Source organism: Pongo abelii, chromosome 4 (genome assembly GCF_028885655.2).
Source record: "Pongo abelii isolate AG06213 chromosome 4, NHGRI_mPonAbe1-v2.0_pri, whole genome shotgun sequence".
NCBI classification, from domain to species: Eukaryota; Metazoa; Chordata; class Mammalia; order Primates; family Hominidae; genus Pongo; species Pongo abelii.
This window is the reverse complement of record NC_071989.2, coordinates 179,154,405-179,176,648: the sequence shown is the minus strand read 5'-3', so window position 1 is coordinate 179,176,648 and position 22,244 is coordinate 179,154,405. Positions and strand designations below refer to the sequence as shown.

At 46.7% G+C, this 22,244-nt stretch overlaps 1 protein-coding gene across 1 annotated transcript in view; it reads left to right on the top strand.

The window, feature by feature from the left end:
- Window positions 1-14,675: 14,675 nt before the first annotated feature.
- The window catches only part of LCP2 (lymphocyte cytosolic protein 2), a 50,227-nt gene continuing 42,658 nt past the window's right edge, over window positions 14,676-22,244 (top strand). The window contains exons 1-2 of the mRNA XM_024247562.3: window positions 14,676-15,004; window positions 19,166-19,228. Of these exons, the coding sequence (XP_024103330.1) occupies window positions 14,927-15,004; window positions 19,166-19,228 (141 nt within the window). The 5' untranslated portion in view covers window positions 14,676-14,926. The remainder of the gene's footprint in view (window positions 15,005-19,165; window positions 19,229-22,244) is intronic.

Here is a 22,244-nt window from a genome sequence, read left to right as displayed (position 1 = left end):
TAGGAGGGACACTTCACCCATATTTGGAGGTTCTGAGAAGTTTTCCAAAGGACATAATGCTCAGCATTGATAGAAAAGAGAATTAGGGAGGAGTCATTGGCACAATCTCATAGAAGGAACAGGATAATGCTGGAAGATGCCTTTTCGCAATCTACCATTCGTGACTCATGAATAAGGGTGATTCTGCAGTCACTTACCAGATCAATAGGGTCTGAGGGCCCTGAGTCTGATTGTGGGGCCCCAGAACCCTAGTCAGGTGACCAGATAGAATCTGAGAAGAGCCAGGAGGAATCCAGGAGCCCAGGGGAGGGAGGGTAAGCAAACTCAAAGCCAGGCATCAGGTCTGACCAAGCCTCCAATGTGAAGGTGGCTGGGCAGAGAGGGAAAATCTGCGTGTGAGACTGTGGGTAGGGGTGGAGAGGGTGTAGCGGGAGGAAGAACCAGCTGCAGAGGGACAGCGGAGAGCGAGACAGAGGTGTGGCTTGGCAAAGTCCCCAGGAGAAGCCAGAGGTAGTTGCTGCTACTGCTATCTGTCTCGGCTGGAATTGTTCTTTCATCCTCCTCAGACTTTGGTGTCAGCAGGAGTAAACCACAAGCAGGCATAGAGGGAAAAAAAGGACAAGGATTGAAGAGTGGCTTGACATTAAGCATAAGAGAGGAGATGGTATACATGACTTAATAAAGGAAGGCTGGAGATGAATGAAGATGCCCCTAAGTGGCATGGGGATTTCTGCATTTCCAGGAAGACTCTGAGCCACTCAGAGATTCAAGAGATCTGCACCACTCAGGGATTTTCTCCAAGGTCAGCCGCGTACCTCCCCAGTTTCTGACACTCTGCCTCAATCCAAGGCTCTTTCCTAACCTGGATCCCGCCTCCGTCCCAGGGGAGTGTTTCCTTACGGCTGTATTTGGCACCCATCAGCATGCAGCAACCTATTGTCACTCAATTCCCAACCAGTCAATGAAGAAGCCCCTACACTGGGCTCACTCTGGGCTTGTTTCAATGGGACCACAACAGTTGTCCCATCCAGCATTACTTGATTTGTGCATTTATTTCCCATTCATTGCTTTTGCTCCCACTGCTTGAATAGAGTTAGTTATTTGTGGGAAGGACCCTGTCTGCCTCATTCATCACTATAATCCAATGCTTAGAACAGTTGCTGGTACATAGTATGTCTCAATTTAAAAATTACTGAATGAATGAATGAATGATTGTGTATGGGGGAAAAGAAAACAAGCTTCAGAATCAGATGCAGACAATCCTAGGATTGAGCCCAACTCCACCCTTGGGGTAACCTGTAAGCCCAGCATCCTGATTTGTCAAATGGGATATGAAGGACTGTGGGTTTGCAAAGTGCCTCATATCAAATAAGTATTCTAAAAGGTAGTTATTTTCTTTTATAATGATTATAAAGAATGAGGGGAATTGTGCTGTCATACCAGAGGCAGGATGGAGTGAGAGCCCACCCTGCTGACTGGGCAGCAGGAGGCTGGAGAAGCACACCATCTTTATTGGTCAGGAAGGGGAGGAGAGAAGGAGCAGGATGAAATGGCTGGCTCTAAAGACCGCCAACCCATTACACAGAGGAAAGGGAAGCCTGAGCTCCCAGGTTGCTCTACTCTAGAGGGCAGATTTAGTGAGGTTTCTCAGAGCATTCCCTAGGCAAATACCAGAGCAGACAGCATGCCCCCTATCATTGCTCAGTAGCACCTATGTTTGGTGGGGAGGAGGCTTATCTTGACTTAGCTCTCTCCCCCCAACTGCCCTCATTAGCCCCAGGCATATGTCAGTGTCTTTGCATCTTACTATGCAGACCACCCTGATGTAGAAGCCAGATGGAGCATCTTGGCTTCCTGCTCCTTTTCTTTCATATGACGCAGAAAAGTCTCTGGGTATTGCAGTTGGGCCAGACCTGCAGAAAAAGAGAACATTCAGTTGAACAGAAGAACATATTCTGGAGAAAATGGGGAAGAGAGTGAAGACACAGCTGGTTCAAGGGAAAAATGCCAACTGAGCACAGAGAGAAAAATGCCTGCTGAGAGCTCTACAAATAAAGAAAAAACTTACATAAAATGGTGAGAAGCACAGGAGAGGACAGGGCTGGGGCTGGGAGGCTGAAGTTCCAGGACTGGTTCTGCATTTGCTGCTGTGTGACATTGGGCCAGTGACTTCCCATCTGTGGGCTTCAGTTTTCTCAATTATCATCTGTTCTCCTGCTTTCTCTATAACATTCATTTATTGATTCCTTGATTCAAGAATATTTCTTAAGCACCCAGTTTGTGCCAGGTACAGCTGTCAGTGCTAGTGATTCAGCAATGAACAAAGTGGACAAAAAGCACATCCTTATGTGAGCCCTCATGTGTGCAGCAAACACAATCAGTGAAATATGGTGCAGGTTCATTTGCGATAAGGAGAAAACAGAAAGCACAGAAGGGGTCAGGCAGTCTAATCTGGAAGGGTGACCTCTGAGTCAAGACATAAGGAGGTGAGGGAGTGAGCCAGGACGACATCTGGGCAAAGCCTGCTCCAGGCAGAGGGGAGAGCCAGTGTGAGAGCTGCCCTGAATGCAAAGCCTACCCACTGCCCCTTCTTTTGGTGTCTCCACTGGCCTGCTGGCTGCAGCAGCCTTCTATCAGACCTCTCAGCCTCCATCTCCTTCCCTGGGGTCTTCTAGCCTCACATGGCCAGCCAGGGTGACTCTAAAACATAAGTCAGACCCCATCACGTCCCTGCTCAAAACCCACCAGGTGCTCCCACCACATTCAATGCAGTGCAAGTCCTCACCATTGTCCTCTAGCATCTCTCCAAGCCCCATCTGCCTCCTCTCTCCTTCACTTGCTCCTTTCCAGCTACACTGGCCTCTGCTGTACCTGGGACATGCCAAGCAAGCCCCAGCCTTGGGGTCTTTGCTCACAGCCTCTGCCTGGATGTTCTTCCCCCAGTTATCCACAGGTCTGGCTTCCTGACTTCATTCAGAGGCCACCCTCTCAAGAGGACACCCTTGACTGTCTTGTCTAAGCAAGACCTTGTCACATCCAACCACTCACCTGGCTTTATTTTTCCTTACAGCATTTATCATGACCTCCCATCATTTTATATATTTATAATAGTAGATATAATCAATGGATCAGATGTTTATTATGTGATGGACACTGTTCCAAACATCCTAGAATTAATCATCTTCTCCCAAACTCCTTGAGAATGGTATTGTTATTGACCACATTTTATAGATCAATAACCCAAGATAGAGAGAGGTTAAGAAATTTGCTCAAGGTCTCCCATCTGGTGAGTGTCAGATCAGGATTCAAATCCTGGAGCTTCCATTATGAGCCACAACACTCTAGACCAGGGCTGCCCAGTAGAACTTTGCAATGACAAAAATGTTCTGTGTCTGCACTGCCCGAAGTGACTGCCACTGGATACATGTAACTGTTGAGCACTTGAAATGTGTGTGACCAAGGAACTGAATTTGAATTTTATTGCATTTCCATGACTTTAGATTTAAATAGCCAGGCTAGTGGCTACCAAATTGTACATAGAGCCCTAGCACCTCTTATTTGCTCCTTTGTTAATTTCTGTCTGCCACATAAGGATGAAACTGGCCTATGCATTAGTTTCCTCATTTTACAGTAAGGGAAACACCCCTGGCACAAAGTAAATACTCAATGCTTATTAATCACCATCATCATCACCATCATTATAACATTATCATTATTAGTCTCCACAAGACCGATGACTTTATGTTTGTTCATTCCTGAATCCCATTACATTCTTTAGCACATAGCAGGTGTTCAATAAATATATTACGAATGAGCGAATAAGTGAATTGAGTTAAATGTGGCACTTGGATAAGGATAAACTCTCACAAACTCAAACTCTCTCTCAAGGGCTAGGCGGGAACTGTAGCTGAGTGAAGCGGGGTGATACAAGATCATGGGGAGGATTGAAGGTAAGGTGAACAGAAGAGAAGATGTCCCAGCTAAATGCTTTCAAAGTGATTTTTGGGGACTGGGAACAGCAAGGAGCAGTGTGGTTCAAACGGAATGCCCCTAGCTAGAAGACACCCAGGGCCTGCCACTTTGGAGCTAAGTCCCTTTAAAGGCCTTTGTCCCTCCACAATGACAAGTATCTGGTTCCATTCCCCAGAGATTCAACTCTAGACATGCCACAGTCTTAATGAGCATCCTGTGTGTGTAAAGCAATCCAGGCGCCAAGGCCCAGAACAGCGGTGACATAGGTAGTGCTCAACGAAGGCATACTTGTTCCTGTCCTCACTCAGTGCAGAGGTTCCTGGGGAAACTGAGTGATGCTTCCGAAATTACATGTGCCAAAAACAAAAAAAAATAATAAAGATAAAGGAAGAGAAAAGAAAAAGAAATGCAGCTGGCTTGTGAAACAGGAGCATCCGTCTGGGAAGCAGGCCATGGAGTTGACAGCAATGGCAGGTAAAGGGCCCGGCACCGTGTACGCCCATGTGTGGAAGGAAGTTATGCTTGGACAGGGTTTAGCTCAACAGGCAGCACCTACAGCTGGCCTTCTTGAGCTTACCCTGGGGCATTCCTTTGTTTCTTGAATAGAACAGCAGGTAAAACAGTCCACACTACTTAAGCTCCTATTTCGTTCTCCCTCCGGCCACGTGCAGTTGTGTTTATGTAAGTTTCACGTGCTTATGACGTGAACTCCACGTTGGCAGGAACTTACCAATATTACTTCACCTCCATTAGCCTTCCCTCGATGGCTGGAGAGCCATGTGAGTGCTGCTCTAGGACTCAGCCTGTCCCATATGAGTCACAGCTGTGTGATCTTGGCCCTCCCTGCCACTGACTAGGTCATAGAGTCCAGGGTGCTGATTTTCAAGCCCTTCCACCTTAAAAATAGTACCTGTCATTCAGCGATTCTCAGTCACAAGAGGCTCTCAGCGGCTCTACAGCCAACAAATGTGGTTGGTTTGTCCTTTTTTTTTTTTAAGTTAGGTGATGTATTTCTTTTCTATTGCTGCTGTAACAAATTACCACACATTTAGTGACTTTAAAACAACACTAATTTATTACCTTATAGTTCCAGAGGTCGAAAATCTGCAACAGTTCTCCATGGGCTAAAATCAAAAGCCGTGTTGCTTTCTGAAGTTTCCAGGAAAGAATCCCTTTCTTCGCCTTCCCCGGTTCTAGAGGCCGCTCACTTACCTTGGCTTGTGGCTCCATGCCTTCATCTTCAACATCAGCAATGTTGCATCTCTGTGCCTGGCTTCCATAGTCGTATCTCCCTCTGATGCGTCCTTCTCACACCTCCCCTCTTCCACTTTTAAGGGCCCTTGTGATTACACTGCACCCACCCAGATATTCTAGGCTTGTCTCCCTATTTTAAGGCCAACTGATTAGCAACCTCAAATCCATCTGCAACCTTAATTCCCCTTTTCCATGTAACTTAACATATTCAGATTCCAAAATGAAGATGTGGACATCTCTGGGGGGGGTCAATATTCTGCCTACCACAGTTGCCACATTTTTCTCTTTGATTTTTTTTAAACATAATATCTAGCTTTCTACCTTTTCTTAAACAAAGATCTGGCAACACAGGACCCAAATTCTTGCCTAATGTGCCCCATTACAGTATGGCAGCAATGCGCTTGGATTGAGCTGCTCCCTGTTTGCCCCAGGCCCCACCCTGCCTTACTGCACCCTCACACAATGCCCAGAGTAGGTTGCATTAGGCGGTCAGTTATCCCATCAGACCTGCTTCATTCGTTTGCATTTCCCCCTGGCCTTATCAGCCTTTGAGCCTGCAGCACCTCCTTGTAATTATTAGGAAAACCCAACTCTACACTTTTGCTATCTGTTTACATCAGAAATATCACAGAGTACTGCATGCCACTGGCGCACACCCACATGTGATACAGGAGAGGGGAGCTCAGGGTTATCGCCAACCCAGGGATGCACAGCAGTGGAGAACCAACTGTTACTCAGGGCTGGTCCCTGGGGAGGGATGAATGAGTCAGACGTGTTCATGGTAGTGAAAACTGCCAGCAAGGACACCATCTATAGTGTGCCAAGGGCTGTGATCCATGCTTCTAATTCTCTTTCACTGAATCCTTACAACCACTCAATGAGATCCATGTTATTGTTTAGCTTTTCCCATACCCCCATGGCAACTGTGGCACAGAGAAGTAAGTTGCACAAGGTCACACAGCTGAGTGTAACAGAGTTGGGATTCAAACATGTTATTCTGACTCCAGAGTCTGCGTCTTGACTCCTGTAGGTTCTGTCTCTAAAAGAAAAACATATCTGTGGTTTGAAACTTTTGAGGGGTTGGACTTGGGAAGAAAAGCTAGACCAGGGAGGATCGTTTTGCCAAATCTCCAGAATGGACTTGAGTCCCTCTGAGAATCCAGGTTCACACAGGAAGCCCCCAGAACAGGAACAAAGGCCCTCCATAAGGGGACACTGCAGTTTTGTGAAATTCTGGCCTTGAGTTGTTTAGGACAGACTACCTAAATCACAAGCCTGACCGTCAGGGAGCACAAGACCCTGGTGAGATGGCCTGAAACTCTGCAGTAGATAGCAAAGAACAATGGCAGGGCTGAGGGGGATGAAACAGGGCAAGTCTGTTTATAAGAATCTGACACTTCTGCTGGCTAGTCACACGTTTAATTTAGAGCTATGAGCCTATACAGTCTCCTTGGTTTAAAGATAAAGTGGACCCTCCAGTTCCAGTAAGGGCAGGATAAGGCAATGCTCTGAAGAGGCCTCATGAGTGGGAATGAAAAGTTGCTGGGCTCAGGGAACATAAGCTATTGGCATGTGCTCAAACTATCCCCACCTGAGTTACATTTGGAGTTTCTGGCTGTGACAAAAAGTATTCCAATTTTTTGCTAAATGCAAATACAGTCACCATTTGTCACAAGCAAGGAGCAGGAAATTCTGCTTTGGTGGAGCAGATGAAACTCTGCAGGAGGAAAACAGACCAAGGCATCAGTATAATGGGGTTAGAACTCTGTGACTGGGGATCCCATGTTTCCATTGCCAGGGGCAACCCCAAAGTCTGCTGGCCATCCCAACATATCACAAGCAGCATCCCTTCCACTTCCAAAAACATCCTAGTTTGGCAGATCACATGTACCATCACCCTCTGATGATATTCCATGAAAGCTTTTCAGAATAAATTCTTGATATCAGATTATTTTTATTTATTTATTTTATTTTTTTGAGACAGTCTTGCTCTGTCGCCCAGGCTGGAGTGCAGTGGCGCAATTCCAGCTCACTGCAACCTCTGCCTCCCAGGTTCAAGGTATTCTCCTGCCTCAGCCTCCCTAGTAGCTGGGACTACAGGCACATGCCACCACGCCCGACTAATTTTTGTATGCCCCATCTCTACTAAAAATACAAAAAAAGATTATTTGTTTCTTTTGCTTGGGTTTTCAAAGAGAGGTGAACTGAAAATTAATCCGCCACTGAGAGGAGCATAGACTAAAAGGAAGCTCTAGAAATTGTCTGGGGGATGGAAATGAACTTGTAGCATCTCCATGTCAGATATGTCAGACACAGGACAGACATGTAACACGAGCAACTTCATGTGTCAGCAAAAGCATGTGAAGTGGGATGTTAAGTTTTATCAGTCCCTTTTAAAGATGAGGAAACTTTAAAAGGGGCTCAATGTCGGACACCCAGCTGATGGCATTGCTTGAGTAGCAGGGGCCCGGGACCTCCCCATCTCCCAGTCCGTGACTCTTCCTTACTCCAGGATACCTCCTTTTCCCCCTTGAGACTGTTTGGACAAGTTAAAGGAGAATGGTCTATGTATGTGGAAGAGCTGGGGTTTTGGTTGCAAGCAACAGAATCTAACTCTGTGCAACCTGAGCAACAAAGTTACTTATTGGAAGGATATAGAGGCGTTCGCATACTCAAAAGAACGGTTTTGTTATTTGTTTGTTTTTTTGAGACGGAGTCTCGCTTTGTCGCCCAGGCCTGAGTGCAGTGGCGCAATCTCGCCTCACTGCAAGCTCTGCCTCCCGGGGTCACGCCATTCTCCTGCCTCAGCCTCCCAAAGGACAGTTTTAAGAGCAGGCTTGGAACATGCAGGAGCCAGGCAACTTCAGGGTCTCCATAGCAGGAGCAATTCAGGCTTCCTTGAGGCCTCAGGCTGGAATGAATGAAAGCTTGTGGTCATTTTCCTCCCTTATTTTACTCTTTTCCTCCACCACCCTTACCTCCCATCTGCAACTCAGCCTGACCCAGCCAACCTCTGCAGCCCTCAGCAGGTGTCTCTCTACGTGCAGGATACAACTGAGGGACTCTGTGAGCCTGCAAAACTCATATACCATTAGATTGCTAGGCTTAATTATTTTTAATTAGAGAAAAATGTATGCAAACCAAGGATCATCATTTTAGAAGAACTCAAAAACAAAATATCCTGTCTTTCCTAATAAATATGGTTGAAAAGACCTGCTCTAGGTGAGTATTGATAATTCATTTTGTAACATTTCTATTCTTGGAAGGTGCCATCTTTTGGTGGAAAGTCTTAGTGTCAGACATCTGGTTTCAAATCCCACATTTTACCTCTGATGAACTGTGAGGCCTTGGAAAAGCATTTGGTCTCCCCAAGCCTTTGTTTTCAATCTATAAAGTGAATATGTATGACTCTATCCCCCTTTCACAAAGAGCAGTTACGAGGGCTATGTGACATCACACACACAAGGACCTAGCCTTTCTTTTCGCCAAGCCCTTGCAACCTCGTGGAAGGGTTGGTAGACAAATTACATGCAATCAGGATGTGCCCACTTCTCAAACATACTCCGAACCTCTCATCTATGCTGTTCTCATTTACTGCAAGCCACTTCATCTTAGGGACGTGCTTGCACTTTCTGGGCCCACAGCTCTTCCTTGTGGAGAAGCAGCTGAAGTTGGTTGCAGGTGCCTTTGCTGACTGGGGATAAATTTCATTTGCTTTATTTTCTGGCACCCCTTCCCACCCCCTAGAAACCATGCCTTCTCCAGCTTGCCAAGGAAGAAGACAAGGATTTTTCTATTAAGTTGAGAAGCTTGTTACCCTCTCTCCGGCCCCCAGCCCCCACTCCACCCCACTTGCTGGCATTTGGGGAATTTCCCTTCACAGCAGAGCTATCTGGGTTCAGTCTGCCAAAGTCAAAAATAGGGCAGCCAGGGAGGGGAGGTTTGACAGGAAGTCCAAATAAGTACTTCCTCCTACCCACCTTTGAACTTCTGAGGCAACGTAGCTAAAACAGCAGAGCAAGGGACACAGAGAAAGGGGATGAAAGAGTTTTTTTAAAAGAATGAAATTGTCAACTGGGAGGAAGTGGAAAATATTGCTTCTCGTTGCCTTGCACAGGCTGGCCGGCTCATGTTTTCCCCATGCGGTCTCCCAGGACGGAGGAGGTCAGAGCTGTGTCCAGGCTTGGGGGCAGGGAGTTCAGTGACTGTCGAGGTAGAGTGGAGTGTGGCCTGCAGGAGGGCTCCTATGGGGTTGCTGCATGGGCCCCCTCCCCACCGCCTTCCACCCACGGCCTGCAGGAGTGCTGTGAGCACTGGCGATCTGCATGGACGATGCTTTGCACGGGAGGCAGGTCTCCCCCTGCCTGCACACTCTTTCTGAGGCTGGCTTGCCGAGTTCTGGGCCTTCTTGTGTGGCTGCTGGAGTGTGTGGGCCCCTCTGTCCAGCAGAGCAGTCAGGACCCCTTCCTGGTTCTGCTTGCTCCACTGGACTCATGTGGTGGAGCCCTCTGCCATCCACAAGGATCCCAGGCATGGAGGGTGCTCCCACTGCCTGCCTTAAGGATGGAGGGGAAAATTGCCCCCTCTCTCTGTGAGGATGACAGCTGCAGCCTTTGCTTCCATGCAGGCCCTCTAGAAAGTTCCAATAGCAAGGCACTTCAGCCTCTGGTGATGAATCTGAGACATTAAAAAGTTGGTGGGAATGAGGCTGGGTGGACACAGGTGAGGGCATCCTCCGACTGCCTGTGGTGTCTGTCCCACGTCAGCATCCTCTCTGGGCCACGTGCCACCACCTTATTCTCTCTCCCATGGTCAGGACCCTCTGTCCAAGTCAAATTCAAATAAGCACTTCCTCCCACCCACCTTCTAACTTCTTGTGTTCCTCTCCTAAGAAGGTCAACACATTCTCGTCTGTAAAGTCCCTGCTTTCCATTCTCCCCGTCCCTAAGCATCAACTCCCCAGACCCTTCCTCCAACCCCACACACAGAAGTTGCAACTCCCAAGCCTTTTCTAAGGACTTGTGCATTTCTCTCGCCTCTAGAATCAGCAGTGAAGGAAGGCAGTTATCTGCCCACCTGATTCTGCTGTGGGTCAGATGGAAAGGGAGGGAGCTGGGAGTCTGGACGTGGTGGGTGGGGTGGGGAGGAGATTCGGGCGATGCCCTGGGCTGCAGTTTGCTGCTCCCACATCCACTCTCACAATCTGACACAGCCTCCCTGCAGGTACTGCTTTCTTGTCCACAGCCTCCACTGGTTGTGCAGTAAATGTTCCTATCCCTTGGCCAGATGCGGTGGCTCACACCTGTAATCCTAGCACTTTGGGAGGTTGAGGCGGGCGGATTGCCTGAGCTCAGGAGTTTGAGACCAGCCTGGGCAACAAGATGAAACTCCATCTCTACTAAAAATACAAAAAATTAGCTGGGTGTGGCGGCATGTGCCTGTAGTCCCAGCTACTCGGGAGGCTGAGGCAGGAGAATTGCTTGGATCTGGGAGTGGGAGGTTGCAGTGAGTGGAGAGGGCACCCCTGTACTCCAGCCTGGATGACAGAGTGAGACTCCATCTCCAAAAACAAAAACAAAGAAAAATCATCCTATTCCATGAGCCCTGTTTCTGTGTAGGAGCAGAATGTTGTCTTTTTTTTTTTTCTTTCTTTTTTTTTTTTTTTTGAGAGGGAGTCTTGCTGTGTCACCCAGGCTGGAGTGCAGTGGTGCCATCTCTGCTCGCTGCAACCTCCAGCTCCTGGGTTCAGGCAATTCTGTCTCAGCCTTCCCAGTAGCTGGGACTATAGGCACTCATGCCACCATGCCTGGCTAATTTTTGTATTTCTAGTAGAGACAGGGTTTCACCATATTGGTCAGGCCAGTCTCGAACTCCTGACCTCAGATTATCCACTCACCTTGGCCTCCCAAAGTGTTGGGATTGACCCACCACATGACTCACAGGCATGATCCACTGTGCCCAGCCCCCAGAATGTTGTTTTTACTCTGCTCAGAGACTGTTTACCTTTTCCCAAATCTTGAGCTATGCATCGCAAAACCTAAGAAGGCCTCTGTAACCTCGTTCCTTCGTAAGTGCCGAGTTCTCCACCTGGTTGGGGGAGGGAGAGAGACATGGGCGAGGGTATCCCCACCACTGCTTCAAATCACTGTGCCCTACTGGATCCCCACCCTCTGCTCTGCTTCGTGCTTGAAGCCAACAGACAGATGCTGTATACCCAACTACTGCCCCTGGCCTCCACAGTCATGGCAGCCCTACTGTCGGGGGCTGTACCCAGAGGCTGCTGTCATGGCTGCCCCATTTTGGAGGTGAGGGGCCTGCGGCTGAGCCTGCACAGGGTCACACTGGTCCTTCTGGTCTCCTGAGTCTCTTTTGGGGGCTAACTAGCCCGGTCTCTGGAGCTTCAGGAACCTGCTAGGCAGAAACAGGAGATGTGAAACTCGTGAGTGTTGGGAAATCAGCAAGGCCTGGGGAAGAGGAAAGGCTCCAGGCCTGAAGCAACACGCTTCCCCTTGCACCAGCTGCCCTTTCTGAGGAATGGGCCCGTGGTTCTGTGGGGAGAGGGCACCAAGTGCCCGCCTCGTGCAGAGTGCTGCATCCTTTACTGAGCTTGTTCAGATTGACAACCTCTCTTTCTCCTCACCAGGGGCCACAGAGAAGAAACTGCGCAGGCTCTGGAGACAGACTGGGTTTGAATCCCAAGTCTACCTTAGGCAGTTTCTGTAACATCTCAGAGCCTCAAGGTGGCAAATGGCCAAGGACAGGGGCTCTGGACTCAGATCAACTTTGGAAGAGTCCTGGATGCACTCCCTACTTGCTGGGTTCAAGGGCAAGTAGTTCACCTCTCAGAGCCTCAATTTTCTCTTCTGTAGAGTAGGAACAACAATAGTGCCAACAATTAAGACAGTCAGTAAGAAGTTCTTAGCTTGTGCTCTCTGGCGCATAGGAAGAGCTCAAGGCATCGTGTCTCTTATGTTTCTCAAAGTCACCATTATTGTCATCCAGGTTTCTTAGCTGCTTTGTCTGTCTTCTAAATGAGCTCCATGGATCCTCCATCTTGGCCATATTAATTGGATAATTCTTTCTAAAGGAGCCTAATATTTAGTGATACCTTCACTGCAACTGCTTTTTTGTAGATTTTTCTTATCCTGAGTGGGGTGAACATCATTAAGAAAATTAGACCAGTCTTGGTGGCTTACACCTATAATCCCAGCTCTTTGTAATGCCAAGATGGGAGGGTCGCTTGAGACCAAGAGTTCAAGACCAGCCTGGAAAACATAGCAAGACTCCATCTCCAGAAAAGAGTAAAAATAAAAAAATTAGCCAAGCGTGGTGGTGCATGCCTGTACTCCCAGCTACTTGGGAGGCTGAGGTGAGACGATCACTTGATCCCAGGAGTTTGAGGCTATAGTAAGCTATAATTGCGCCACTGCATTCCAGGCTGGGCAATAGAGGGAAACCCCATCTCTAAAAAAAAAACAAAAGCAAATAAAAAGAAGAAATTAAAATAAAATAAAGTAAAATTGCTTCTGGTTTTAAGGATGATCTGGAATGTTCCTTTTCATAGGTGGCATGTGTTTTGAGAGACAGAGAGAGAGAGATTGTTTGATCCAGGTCAGGAATGCCCTCCCCTTTAACTCCATCCTCCGTGGCCCTGCTTAAATCCCAGTTAATTCCATGACATCTCCTGTGCTTACTCTACTTCAAAGTGATTTCTCTCTCTCTTTCTCTTCAAATGGCTTTTTATTGTTCATTGCTATGCTAGTGATTTGAAAGACCAGGTGACCTCTCACCCGTGATGGAGCTTTTGTACAGCAGAGCTGTGCTTTATACAGAATGATCAGCTACCAAGAGCTCTTAGGTGTGGCCCAGGCGCAATGGCTCACGCCTGTTATCCCAGCACTTTGGAAGGCCGAGGCGCACGGGTCACCTGAGGTTGGGAGTTCGAGGCCAGCCTGGCCAACAGGGATACACCCTGTCTTTACTAAAAATACAAAATTAGCTGGGCGTGGTGGTGCATGCCTGTAATCCCAGCTACTCGGGAGGCTGAAGAAAGAGAATTGCTTGAACCTGGGAGGCAGCGGAGGTTGCAGTGAGCCAAGATGGCACCATTGCACTCCAGCCCGGGCAACAAAAGCGAAACTCTGTCTCAATTAAAAAAAAAAAAAAAAAGAAAGAAAGAGAGAAAAGAAAAGAAAAGAGTTCTTAGGTGTGAGGCCCTGCAAGAAGCAAATGGCCTGGGCTACCTTCACTGATGCCCTCAGCACCTTCTAAGGTGAGGCTAACACCAGCTCACATTGATGAGCTAGTGCTGGGCTTGGAGCAAAATGTGTATTTCATTTAAGCTGCCCACCAGCTTGTGAGGCAGGTGCATTACCGTGACAGCGGGGCTCCTCAGAGTGTATATAAGAAGAAAACTGTGCATGGTCAAAGCTATGCTTGAAAACCCTCAGGAAGGCAGCACCTCAAGGACCAACATAGCATCACTTAGTAAGGGCAACAGCCTTGGAACAGATGACTCTGTGTGTGTGTGTGTGTGTGTGTGTGTGTGTGTATGTGTGTGTAGCATTAGATGAAGTAGTAACTTGTGTTTAGAGGTTGCCTTATTGCACAAATATGGTTGCTTTTATACACTGGACTCACCCTCTGCCAATAAGTTGTTCAGTTATGAGAAATGAACGATGTCTGAAACTAAGAAAACAACAGATTCTCACCTCCTATCTCCAGGAAATGTGCTCTTTGGCTAGAATATATGGCAGAATCAATAGTGAATAAAATATATTGTGGAAACAACAGTGAATGGAATATATGGCACTACCAATAGCAATTGTTAAGTTTTTTTTCTTTTTAATTTTTCTTTTTAGGTTTGTCTAGTTAAATGCATCTCAGTTTTATGTGCATATGAAGAATCACTGTTTTCATATTATACAGATTCGGAAACTGAGATTCCCAGCTTTTAAGTCCTTGCCTAAGGTTGCATAGCACAGAAATAGTCACATCAGAAACTGAGCCCTGTCTGCACAGTGTAGCACCTTGTTCAGCCCTGGGTGCCTGACTCACTCACTCACTCCTTGAGGACCCTCTCATGACAACTGTAAAGAGGCAGCTGAAAGAATCCCAGTCTTTGATGGTGGGAGGGGAAGGTGGTTGGAAAGCATTAAAAAACCATGCTGCAGCAGTTCACTGATGTGGGAAACTGTCTGTATTTCAGGTCAATCATCAGGATAGATTTTGGTCTGCAAAGCCCCAGCTGAGCAAGAATGCAGTGTAGACATATGGGTGCCCAGAGTTTAAAGGAAAAATACTCCGACTCACATTGGAGTTTAAGACCCCTTCATTGCGTCTCCTACTGGGTTGGGGTGACTGGAGCCAGTGGGGAATTACCAACCCTGTGGCTCTCTCTGCATCTCAAGCCCCCAGAGCTGGGCTTCCTTGTTTACTTATTTAGAGCCCAGCAGAGGAAGTGGTAAAGGAAACTAGCTGAGTCGTTTTCTGAGAAGAGACCATATTTGTTCGCAGAGGAAGCCGTTGCTTTCTGGGATCTGGCTACGGCAGAAAAGACATCGGCTCCAACAAGGGTGTTCCACAGGGTAGCTGGGAGTTGGAAGAGCCAAGAACGCCTCCGAGCTCTGGATTTGAGCTTCTCTGCCCATGGGTGCAGCATCCATGCTCAGCTTGTGAGCTTCTTCCCGGGAGAGCAGCCATGGCACTGAGGAATGTGCCCTTTCGCTCAGAGGTCCTGGGCTGGGACCCCGACAGCCTTGCTGACTATTTCAAGAAGGTGAGCCTTGCTCTCGTGTGAATGGTCATGATGATAGTGCCCTTGGTGGGCTGAGCTGAGGCTTGAAGATGGAATTGGGGCAGAATGTGGGAGGTGTATAAGATAGCAATGGAACCCTATGGCAACTTTACTGGTTGAGTGAGCGCCATATAGACCGCTGAGTTTTCCTGGCAATGAGTTCTGGAGAGAAGGATGGGAGCAGGAGCCCTCAAATGAGTATGTGCCTATTATGTACTAGGGTTTGAATTCGGTGTTTCACAGGCACTGTACCATTTAACGCTCCCTACTATGTTGTAAGGTCAGCATTGTTATCCCCTTGACTCAGCTGCAAAATCAGCTCAGGGAAGTGAAATGGTCCGAAGCCCTAGGGACTACATGTGATAGAGGCAAGACTCAAGCCACACCTGTCTGGTTTTAAAGTCCATGCTCTGAGATGCAGAGAACTGTTGTAACTGCTAATGAGATCAACGCTACTTACTAGAAAGGGGAGACGTGGTGTCCTGGAGGCAGGAGAAAGAATAGGCAGGGTGGGAGGGCTGGATAGAGGACTATGGTGAGCAGCGCTAGACACAGCATTTGGGCTGTCACTGCTCACGACCCTGAGGGGGGTCCTCAAGCTCCCGCCTGGGACAGTCTCCTTGGAGCTTTATGAGAGTCTTGTGAAGCAGGACAGAAAACTGATGTGAGCCCCAATTTATAGCTATGAAAACTGAGGTCCCTAGAGGGGAAGAGGCTTCTGGCAGTTCTGGGACCAGTGTTGCTGTCTTATCTTCTGGACTTAGAGGAAAGGTTGAAGGATCCCTGTGCTTGGTCATTGGCAGAAGGGGACAATGCATCTGCTTGGGCAGATCTCAAGCCACATAACTTAGTTATAGTCCCTCTACCCTGACCATGTGGTAAGATGACTTATGAGAGACAGTTAAGCTTCTAACACCCTCATCCCTGCAGGCTGGCATCAGATTCTGTTGATATTCCAGACTGTCGTAAAGATGAGATTGTAAAGCTAAGATGGTAGAAGTCATCTAATTCAGCTTCCTGTTTTTCCTGGGGAAATTGAGATTCAAGAGGGTAGACGAGGTTCCCTAGGACGTATAGCCAAACCTGGGGTCTATGCATTTCCAAGGCATTTATAGTCACAGCTGTTCTCCCCCAACCTAAAGAAGAAAATGAGAACATGTTGAACTAGGTGTAGTATGGTAGGGGTACAACTCACAGATCCTGTTTTTTGCCATATTTTGTGCTTTCATTTCTGTTATTTTCCTTCTGCAAGGTCATAATAAACTTAGATTTCAACAAATATTGTTGTACAACTGGTTTTTTGAGGGATGTTTCTAAATATTTTGCTCAAATATAGACCAAATAAGACAGGGCAACAAGGTAAAATTTGCCAAGAGGGAATAAAGTGGCATGTTACCTCGATAAAGGAAAAAGAAAGGAATTGAGAATTATGAAGAGAAAGACTTGGGATGGGCTGAGAGGCACAGATAGGCCTAACCTTCAGGTGTGACCAGGAGAATTATACAATCCAATTGAGCAACAGAGAATTGATCCCTAAAACTCCCGTCAGTACAGGGAGATGGACCGTGGGTCAGGGATGGTACAGGAAGACCTCACTGCCTGAGCTGGGGGAAGGGAGAGTTTTCTTCCTGGAGATCTCAGACTCCAGGACAAATCTACAGCACCCAGGCAGGTTCCTTCTTCTGGCATAAATGGACTGAGGGAAGAAACTAGGAGACTGAGGCGAATCTGTGATCCTGGAAGTTCTAGTCCCTCCACAGACTTGGATAGAAACCCTTCAGATTCTGAGTACCTCGGCCCCCTGAAAGAAACTACCAAATGAATGGACCACAGAGCCATTTGGGAATGGATCTTAGCTGTCAAACACGACATATAAAGAATTGATCTGCAGATGCAAACTCTACCCAAGTAGTGGGGTAAGGCATCCCTTGGAGACACCTCCCGACTCAGCTCTGGAGTCAGACACACCTTGCCCTGGCTCTGCCACCTGCTAGCTTGGCGACTTTCCCGTAGTTGCTTTGCCTCTCTGTGCCTCAACTTCCTTATCAGTGAAATAGAGATATGAACAGTAACTAACCCAATGGGTTGGTTGTGAGTATTAAAGCAAATGATGTGTGCAAGGCACTCAGCAGACAGATGCGTCCTAATGCATGTTCCATCTGCCCTTTTTCCTTCTCTATTAACTGGCTCCTAGCTGGGAACACCCATGCAGACTGGTGGGACTTTGTGTCTTCTTGTCTCTGACATGTGTACCTCATCCTGTGTCTGAAATATAAGCTCCTGAGGACTGAGACCATGTTACATATTTGTTCAATCTCTCCAATTCCTTTTGACTTGCAGGAGAACATCCTTGGGTCGTACAGTGGAAAGGCACTGGCTCAGAGCTGTGTGTCCTAATCCCAGGTGGGGTCCCAGCTGGTATCCCAGCTCACTGTGTGACCTTAGACCAGCCTCTTTCCCTCTAGAGGCCTCAGTCTTCCTTACTACAAATCCAGGTAACTTTTCTGGACCAGTGCCTACCAAAGCTGGATGCCATAGGAATCATCTAGGGTGCTCCTTAAAAATACAGATTTGAGGTCCACAAGCCCAGATCTTGCTGGAGCAGAATCAAATGCCTGGGTCCCAGTCTGCAGGACTCTCTGCTGATCTAGACACAAAGTTAGCACTCTTCAAAATCATCTGGTTTATTTCATAATGATAACAGTGAGAATGATGAATTAAAGGCAGTTGACTCTTCCAAGAACCACTTATCCCCCACTGCCTGTAGATAAAGGGGATACCAGGGCTCCATAGATGGGACGTGCTTTCAATATCAATTTCTAAGTCAGCTTTCTGAGTGTGATAATCATCCCGCCCTTCCAAGCTAAGGTGTCACAACAATTGTATTTATTCTTTGGATTTGCTAGCTATAAGATAAAAATATGGTTTAAAACGTGCTCCAAAAGAAGGCTGCCACAAACCATGAGGCCCACCCTTGTGAGGAGAACCTAGGATCCTCAAGGAGAAACATTTAACCTTAAATTCTCCACCCCAAAGCAGCAAGCTGAGAGATACTTCAAATGTGAACATTTACCCTGTTGAGGACAAGTTGAAACTAGCACTTCATATGATTGCTGATTGGTCTAGGAAAACAACCAATATCTTAAAAATGCTCGTTCCTATGGATCCTATATAACTCAGTTCTGAGATTCTGACTTAAACAATTTATCTCAAAGAGGGAGAAAAAAGTTTGCAAAATAGTATCCATGATGGTCTCTATTTTGATTGGGATGATGTACTGCAAACAAATGAAGCTGCATTTTCATTTGCTCATTTTACTTACTGTATATAAGTTATACTGTTATTAAAAGGGGAATATTTCTGAAAGAGACATTAAAGCCTGTTCTGAAACCTGTCACCTAAAACCCATGGAACCTCATGCAAGTTACTTGCTGTCTGTGCCTCTCATTCCCCATCTGCAAAATGTGAGGGTTAAATGATTGAAGACTAGTTTAACTACTTGGAACACTGCCTGCCACACAGAAAGCTTTCGATAATTGTTCGCCGTTTTTATTATCATTATTGAAACAGCAGCTTGGTAAATAATCTAAATGTTCAGCAATAAGGGAATGATTAAATAATGTTGTGGTCATTTAAATAATGTTTAAATTGAGTTTGCATAACATTAGGCAATGTTTATATTATCCCTTTAGGTAATTTAAGAGAAAAAAGTCAGGATAATGAGATTGAATATAAATCATAACCTCAATTATGTTTAGAAACATGCTAGGAAGAAAGCATTGAAAGAAACATCGAGGTTGTCTCTGGCCATGGAGAGAATGGATGGTATTTCTTTTCTTCTTTTAGCTCCTCCTTCCTGAGGAGCATAGGGCAGAGCTCTGCATGCCTTGAAGGCAGTCTTTCTGTAAGGGTTGGCCCCGAAGCCTTAGAGCAAGGCAATTTCTCCATTTCAGGCAGTCCCAAGGGGGTAGTGAAAGCGAGGCTGAGGTGGGGACTGGGCCCTCTGTTAGCCAAGGGAGGGCAGTGGGGAGCCTGGCTAGCCACAAGTACCGCAAAGTGCTAAGTTTCTGGGGCAGGCAAGAGAGAGGAACCAATGGTAAGAGACTGCCCGTCACTGACAACACCTTCCCCTTCTCTTTGCAGCTCAACTATAAGGACTGTGAGAAGGCAGTGAAGAAGTACCACATCGATGGGGCTCGCTTCTTGGTAAGCTCTGGCTAGTCCAACACACTGAAACCAAGACTGTTCTGCATTTTTCCCCACGGCTGCAGGGCCAACTGGCCTACCCTTTCTCCGGGGACACCCGAGGATCCCTTTGCTTTTTCCAGAAATTTGGTAGGACCCCCTCTCTCACTACCTTTCAGGATCCTACCATCCAGAAACCCTCTCTGATCTTCCACTTACACCTTAAGGAGGAATCCAAGTATAGTAAAAAAAAATAATCTGGAAAATCTATTTAAATGCCATCCATCCTTTGAGAAGCCCAAGGGGAAGAAGGACCATATGGGTGAACAGAAGCTTCTCACCTCCAATTTCTCACTCTGGAGCACATACTCATGAGTGGAATAAAGGATGGCATCACCCTCATTGTTTCAATTACTTCCTTCTTTCTCACTACAAAATTCATAAAGCTGATTTTGTATCAAACACACATGTGATATGGCTGTCTCCACTGTATTATACTTCAAAAAGCTTGAAGTCTAAGACCAAGATGCAGGTATGTATTAAAGACTAAGCCATTAAATGGAAAAGGATGCCGCTCTAATGGTGGAGACAGAGGTGCTAGGTTGTGGTCAGAGAGGTGGTTTGAGCATTTTCCCTGAAATGACACCTTTGCCCATGGGTTAAGAAAGACCCTGACTGCGCCAATCCATCCTTCCTGGGAACTTTGCTTTACTTTTTGAAAATAAGACTTCAAGGGTCTCATGGGGGTAGATGTTCCTAATTTAAATTCAGAGTGAAGAGAGTAAGCTAAGTTGTGTCTCCCTGTAAGACATTGTCAGTAAGGGAACTTGACCATGAGACTTCAGGCCAGCTGGATGAGACCAGAGAGATCACAGCTCCAGCTTGCCCCCAGAGAACACCAATCCATTTCTTATATTACATCTCTGCTACCAACATCTTCTTGAATTCCTTCAGTGATGGTGAGCTCACCACCACCCACAGTCATCTGCCCCTTTCTAGGCAGCTCTCAAGTCTTGTGCTGAAACTAACCTGTGTTCCTATTCATCTGAGTTTTGCTTCCAGGTGCCATGTAAGACATATTTATTCACTGTCCACCTAAATCATTCATTCATTCGCCAATTCATTCACTTGACAAGCAGTTTCCCGAACTGCTTTTACATACTGGAGAGCATTATAGGTGGTGGGGATAGAGAAATGGTTAAGATGTGATTTCTGCTTTCTAGAAACTTGTTTTATAGCAGAAAGGTATGTTCAGAAAGGCTTCCAACTACCTCATTTGCAGATGAGGAAACACATGCAGAGCTGTGATGTGATTTGTTCTATGTCACATACCTACTAATTGAACTAAGGCATACACTTAATTTAGTCTAATACCATTTGATTTTTTAACAATATTACTTATTCGTATTGAGATTTGAGTCAGTAGAATTCCTGGAGTTTTAGTGCCATTCTTGCAAATTACTGCTAAACCCAAATATTTCATTCCGGTGCTATTAGCACTGAGAACAGAGACCCATCACAGTTGAATGGAAAGGGAGGAAGACATCTTTGAGGATGGTGCCTACGAGGCCCTGTTGCCTGGGTCACCCTGAGCAAGCACTTGCCCTTTCTGAGCCTGCCTTGCTTCCTACCCTGTTGACTGAGCACATTGGACTGGGTCATAGTGGGTGATGGCCCCTCCCGGCTCTGTAATTCCCCACAACTGTCCTGGTGCGAGTGTCAGGCCTGGTAGAACAGGGTTGTTTGAGACATGGTATCTAGGCAGCTATGTTTCCTCTGCTCCAATCAGTCCTCTATCAGTCCTTCAGACAATGTGGCACATTCTGTTCATTGTATGAAGAGGAGGAAGTGGAAAGTAGGGTGATAGGAACCAGAAGAAAAGAAGAAGAATCCAGTGCCTGTCCCAGCAACTGGGGGATGTAAAGGCAGCTTCTGCTGAAACCCACCCTCCACCCCCAGTGCACTGGGTACAATTTGGGATGCTTGATCTAAGCTCTAATTATTAATCTATCACCCTTTCCAGCTCTGTAATATCCAGGGCCACTCTGCTATTGAAGGCAAAAGTGAAAGGCCCTAGTTATTTTTCCTTCCTTCCTTCCTTCCTTCCTCCCTTCCTTCTTTCCTTCCTTTCTTCCTTCCTCCCTTCCCTTGTCCTCCCCTCTCCCCTTCCCTCTTTTCCCTTCCCTTTCCTTCCCTGTCTTCTTTCTTCTCCCTCTCTTTCTTTTCTTCCTTCCTTCCCTCTCTCCATCTCTCTGTCTTTCTTTCTCTCTTTCTCCCTTTCTTTCCTTCTTTCTTTCTTTCTTTCTCTCTCTTCTTTCTTTCCTTCTTTGCCATTTTTGTTTTCCACTGAAAAGGTTAGATCCTTATCTTGTAGAAACTATGCTTCTAGAAGGTATAAAAAGAAGAGAAAAGGAGCTTGAGACTTGCGTCAGTTGGGAAGGCATGTGACCCCATGTTGCAGAAACCTGACCACAGTGGCCCAACCAAATAAGGGTCGGTCTGTTTCAAGTAATAAGAAATGTATAGGTGGGTGCCTGGGAATGGTGAAAGAAGATATCAAGAACCCAGGCTTCATCTAACCTATGGAAAAAGCCTGTGGCTTCTGTCCTAATGGTTGTCAGTTGGCTACTTCACCTCTAGGCATCATATCTCCATGGCAGGCAGGGAGATGGGGAGAAAGGCAAAGAGGAGAAGGTGTATGGTGAATGGTAAATGCATGCTCCCTTTTTTCCAGGCAAGTAGTAACTTTTCCAGAAGCTCCATCCAGCAGACTTTGGTTATATCTTACTGTCCACAGCAGAGTCATGTGACCTCCACCATCTGCAAGGGAGCCTGGGGGGTTAAATATTTTGAACAATCACATTTACTGCCCTAGATGAAATCCAGGACCTGTCAGTAGGAAAACAAAGGGAGAGTGGGTATTGGGTAGGCAAGCAGCTGTGTCTGCCACATTGCCTCCCCCACCAGGGCCCAATTTGTGGCTTTCCTCTTTCTGTACCCCTCTTCTCAACACCCACAGCATATAATCATATTCCCA